Genomic DNA, 6,000 nt, shown 5'->3' with positions numbered 1-6,000 from the left:
TTTTATTGTTAAAATTATTTAATAATTAATTTAGTTTTTAATCTAGTTTAAAATTTCCTTTTGATAATCCTTATTTTTAAATTAAAACTTTCTTTTTTAACTTTCGATTAGTTTTTAAAAAATTATATATAATTTTTTTATTTGGTAAATTCAATAAGCTTTTAAATAAAATTAAGAAGATAATTTAATTTTATGAAATATTTTTATTAAAAAAAATTTTAATAATTTGAAATTAAAAAAAAAAAAATATTCTTAAAAATTTTCTTGAAAATATTTTCGCAATTCTTTTCTTTCAGATTCTTTGAGATAACATCTTTAAAAACGATTTTCGGCAAATTTATTTTTACATATATTTATATAGAAACTTGGAAAGTTTATCCTTAAAAATCTATTTTATGTTTCATCCTTCGTAAAATAACTGTAAACCTACAAAAATATTACTATACATATTTTCCAGTGTGAATACTTTCACTATAATCTATGAACTGCTATTGAAAACTCCTAATTTCTAAATATTTGTCTTACAAAAATTTAATTTTGAAGTAATAAAACTATTTCTGATCCTTTAAATCCTTTTTCTATAAAATTAAGTTTAGTGAAACTCCTCATAAATTAATTCTTTGTTTCAAGTCAAAGAATAGTTTATGAATAAAAGTCTGAACAAGTGGACATATGCTACATTTTCATGTTGTAAAGGGGATTAGTTTTATATTCGTATTGATAAGACTTATCACATAGTTGAAGCCTAGTGGTGCAATAAATCTTTATTGAAAACAGGCAGACAATATAAAATATTTTATAGCAGAAACTATTCAATACTCGAAACATAGATGCTATGAATTCCATTACGGCATATTTCATGTTATATATTATTATATTGATTCGTAGATGGACGAATGATCATTTTAGAAAGAACTTGCCTTGAATATTTTATATTAAAATTACAAAACGTTCCTCTCTCTCTTTCTCCTTTTCTTTTTTTTTTATTCAAGAATGAATATCTGAAATGTTAAAAATAAATAAAATAGTATAACTTTTTTATTTATCTATATTTAAATATTTAAATTTAATTTATCTAGAATATATTTTTTTATAGAAAAAATATACAATATACATATCAAAATATACATTTAATATTATATTTTATATGAATTTTAAAAAAATGAAATGGGTAATGTTACTCGTTATATTTTCTATTCAGAGATTTGTCTTCACGGATGTGTAATTGTTTTCCTACTTCTGGCCGTAGCAGATAAACAAGCGAATTTGTAATCTTCTCCTCAGACCAATTTTCATAGCGGAACATACATTAAAAAGAAAGAAACAATGTACTTTATGTCATGTAGTGCATTGTCCATTAGTCTTTTAGTTAGCACACAACTGTAATCCTCGTAACATATGCCTCTGCCAAACACATGACATAACAGCGAGACATTAAGCTCCCTTCCACCAATACAGCCCAACTCTTGTCTGTCTGGTGATTACTGGGGGATTTACTTTGCCTTGCCAGCACCTCTACTGTCAGTAAGACCCTTCATTTATCACAAAATTCTCAAGACGTCTCTCTCCTCCCTTTTCTTACTTGTCTTATCGAAAAAGAAAGACACACAGACGACGAAATAAAAAGGGGGGTTTGATACATTCGAAAGGAGCCAGCCAGAATCTTTCTTTTTCACGGCAACATTCGCAATTATCGACGCAGAACAAGGGAGCTGGGCCGATGTAGTAGACTCAGCAGTAATCAAAGACTTACCACGTGGGAAAAGTTTGAAGAAATACGCGAAACTGTATTAATCTTTAATGACTGTCATAGTCTTTCATCATCTAGTTCCTATTACTTTGCTGGTGGCGGCTGATTTCAATAGAGAGCGCATCAATCCGTTACCATAGTAACTGGCTACACTCATTATTATCCATTGATAGTGAAAATTATCACGAAAAAATATCAATGCATCAAGTAAAAAAAAAAGAAAGAGAAACGGGAAGAAAAACTGTCAGCATCGTCTCTGGCAATTAGCGGAGTGTGTTTGGAGCGTCAGTCACTCGGCGCAATATCCGGAAAAAGAGAAGTTTCGGGCCAAAGAGAAGAAAGAAAGAAAGAGGACGGACGAGCATACGGAGCGGACGAACTGAGTGAAAGGGAGAGTACAGAGAAAACATATTGACCAACCACGCTTTTCATCACTCTAGCTCTTCCAGGCTACGTGAGTAGATCGGTAAATGTGTTTGTGCCGTAGCTTTGTTTGCTAGGTCTCCGGTTCAGTCACCACTGTGACCCGAATGTAAAGGTGCGGCTGAAGAAGCCACTTAAAGTCTCGCCTCACGATCGCCTGGCTGCACATTCGTCTATCGGCTACGGTTGGAGGATAACGTGTGATGTTGAACGCACCACGATTTCTGATAGTCGCTCTACTCGCAGGTACGTTTACCAATCGCTAATATTTTTATATGTATTCGATATAAATATGATTTTTTAAAACTATTTTTTAAATATTTAAATAATTTTAATAATTAAAAAAAAGTATAAAAAAATCAGGTTTAGATTTTTATATTTTTTTTTGTGTATGTTTTGTTCTTAGTGTCTAGTCATGAAGCACACGTAGAGGGACCGATATTTCTCAATGAACCACCACATCGTTTGGACTTTTCCAATTCATCCGGTGGAGAACTTAGATGTCGTGGAGATGGAAAACCAACTCCTATAGTGAGATGGGTTAAACAGAACGGGGATCCCGTTAACGAAATAAGTAGATTGAGGGTGTTAAAAGCAGATGGGACATTAATTTTTAGACCTTTTCGTCCAGAGGATTATCGTGCTGATGTTCACGATACCATTTATCGCTGTCTTTTATCAAACATCGTAGGTACTATTGGAAGCAGGGACGTTCACGTTCGTGCAGGTAAGTCAACTTTCCATAATAATAAACACGTGTAAGGAATTTTTTAAAGAGAATATCTTTGAAAGGAATGTAACGTTCGAAAACTTTATTTATACATCTATAATTTCTCTAGCAAGATAGTAATTATTGTAAATAACAATTAATTTAATTATAGTTGTATTAATGTAAATTTTAAGACTATGGAGTTACAGGCAAATTACTATTTTATATTTGCATAAATTTACCATTTATACTTGTAATTATAGAAACAGAATTCTGTCAAGCGGTTCATTAAATATGGCAAATCCTACGAGAAATATTAAGTGATATACATAGATATCTCTCAAATTACTGAAAATAATTATAAATTTCCTCTAGGGTTTATAGTTTTATTTGTTAGAGAGTGAAAATATTTTAATTACTCCGACATAAATTTTACTTTTTTCTTTACAAGAGAGATTAATATATCTCCATTAAGAATAAGCCATTTTAAAGTAAACTTCGGTTATTTATTGTGAAGTAGATGGTTACTGTATGTAGATAATAAATATATTTTTGCCATCAAAAGAGATGATGTCGATATTCATCTTATTTTTCTTCCCTCAGTAAGCATTAAAGATTGTTTTTTTTTCTCACTATTCATTAAAGTAGTATTTTAAATAACATCTAAGGGTAGAGGATATACAGAGCCACTTGTTGTGTACATCCATAACGACTCAACATCATGACTACGGTAATAAATTCACACCCGTTAAAGGACGCTACACTCGTTATAAATCAGTTGAGCCACTCATACTTTGCAACTTTCACGATGTAAAAGTTTGTATTTCGCCTCATTTGCATTTCTAGCTTATCAAACTTGTTTATTTTTCTTACCGTTTCAAGTAATGGATCAATCACTCTACCAAAAAGTCAATAAGAGAAAAAGAAAAGAAGGAAAAAAAAAACAAAGAACAAACTTTGAATATTGTTGCACGTTTCACTCAATTTTTCTAAACGTACATTTATTAAAATTTTATTTAAAATAAAGGAAAAAAATCTTTATTGTTTTTTAATTATAATAATGGTTTATTTTTTCGTTAAGTAAATTATATAAAAATTCAGATCGCGTGTGATTATCTTTGCATTATTTTTTTTCCTTCTTAATTTTTAGCATTTAAATTAAACTTTCTGATTGATAAAATATTAATCTAAGTTTATCTTTAAATGAAATTCAGCAGCTTGAGTAATTACTCGAGTTAAATTACATTAATCAAACGTTATTAAAAATAATTTCTAGCTGTAAGAAGTTGTAAGCTTTAGCTTTGTGTTTCTGATTATCGATAAAAATAACCTTCTCTTTAATTTTACTTATCTAATGTATCAAGACTAGAGAAAAATAAAGTAAAAAATTTTCATATTAAATCCCTATAAAACGATTCTTATCTTAAATTTGCTTTACTTTATTATGATTAAATAGTTTATTCGGTAATTTTTCATACATTTTTGCAAATTTAACAATTATTAGAAAATATTGATAAAAGCAGATATATCAAAAGTATTGTAAATTGAGATGGGTGGAGAAATTTTTCTCCTATTAAAACTCATTTTTAAGCTGTTTTGCAATTGAAGAGAATATTTATGAAGTAATATCATTCAAATGATTAACATCATCAAGTATGAAAAGATGAAAAATGATCTCTAGAGGCAGAATTACTCTTGTATGAATATCATCCTTAAAGATATAATTGGTATCCTGTTATAAATGATAGATGTGATAATGTTACAATTTTAAATCTTGATCGTTTCGATAATTATTCAGTTGTAACTCTTTACTCAAATCATATCGATACATTTCAAAAAATATAAGATTTTATCAACATTTATCTCATCATTTTTCTTTATGCTTACTAAATGTATTGAGGTTATTTACATTTGGCACATGCCTAATGGCATTAGGGATATGCTTTCCTCACTTGCATCTTTCGTACTTAAATATTTATAGGTGCAAGTGAGCAAATACACTTCTACTAAGATTAAATGAAGTCTAATTGAGTTTTCTAACTAACGTTTTTTAATTGCATCTCTCTCTTTCTAAATTATTTAAATTTTTTTACTTATAGGCGCAAAGGGAGAAATTAATGATATTTATAGTAAAAAAAAATTTTAAATGTGTTGTACGGTGTAGACTCAGTGATAAATATTAGTAAAATTTTATAATCTCATTATCAATACTTATTTAAGAATTTAGTAAAAAATTTATATAAAATTTAACGAAAAATATAATTATATTTCTATATGAATACAAAGGAAAACTGACTAATAATTAGAACAGAAAGCATGTTTCCTATTAATATATTATTTATAATGAATTACATATACATATTTAATATACTATAAATAATGATTGAATGTCCAATATGCTTTTATTCTAATTATCGTTAATCTCTTCATCACATTTCGAATAAATTAATATGTGAAAATAATATATATTAAGGAGAAATTAATGAAAAATAATCACAGAATAATATATGTAAAGAAATATTTAAATTAATTAGAAATAGAATAAAATTTAATTACAATTAATTAAAAATGCTTTTTCTTAAGTAAGAAAAAAGTTAATAGTTAATAGTATATTAAAAGAATTTGTTCTTACATAAATATTTATATATAATTTTAAGAAGAATTTAATGATAAATAGCGTGGAAAAATTTCGATTTTAACAGTTTTATGAGATATAATAGATGATAAAGAATGGATTTTCTTTTGATAAGTATATGTATCCTTCTAAAATGTACCTAATTAATCAATGTTATGATAGTGAACAACCATGCTTCTTGTGTTTTTAATGATACGAGATATAAAGATACATCAGTAATTATCCTATTTATAGAAACAGCTGCACACAATGACAACATTACTACTTGACTTTTTTGTCTTTTTGGACTGGAAAGGACAGAAGCGATTCATCTCTAGTGCAAAGCCATAGGGTGTCCGTATTCTTCTCTATTTGATAGCGACTGTAAATAGACTCTAGAGATAAATGCAGAGGGGGATATGAAAGAAGTCGACTAGAGGCAGTAAATAACCAGCTATTCAGTTCTCTGTGGGTGGACTCGATTTGCCATTCTCTGCGCAGTTG

The 6,000-nt window shown here is 28.4% G+C and overlaps 1 protein-coding gene across 3 annotated transcripts in view; it reads left to right on the top strand.

Annotated features, from left to right (window-relative positions):
* The first annotated feature begins 1,456 nt into the window (after window positions 1-1,456).
* The window catches only part of LOC136985464 (cell adhesion molecule Dscam1-like), a 44,553-nt gene continuing 40,009 nt past the window's right edge, over window positions 1,457-6,000 (top strand). For 2 of the 3 annotated variants that reach the window (XR_010882344.1, XM_067282753.1), the window contains exons 1-2: window positions 1,457-2,419; window positions 2,580-2,900. Coding sequence is in view for 2 of the 3 variants with exons in the window: in XM_067282753.1 (XP_067138854.1) it covers window positions 2,377-2,419; window positions 2,580-2,900 (364 nt within the window). In the remaining variant the exon portion in view is untranslated. The remainder of the gene's footprint in view (window positions 2,420-2,579; window positions 2,901-6,000) is intronic. The other variant, XM_067282754.1, reaches the window with a different exon arrangement.

Source organism: Centruroides vittatus, unplaced genomic scaffold, assembly GCF_030686945.1.
Source record: "Centruroides vittatus isolate TY-2023 unplaced genomic scaffold, ASM3068694v2 contig_970, whole genome shotgun sequence".
In the NCBI taxonomy this organism is placed as follows: domain Eukaryota; kingdom Metazoa; phylum Arthropoda; class Arachnida; order Scorpiones; family Buthidae; genus Centruroides; species Centruroides vittatus.
This window is presented reverse-complemented; position numbering and strand designations above follow the sequence as displayed.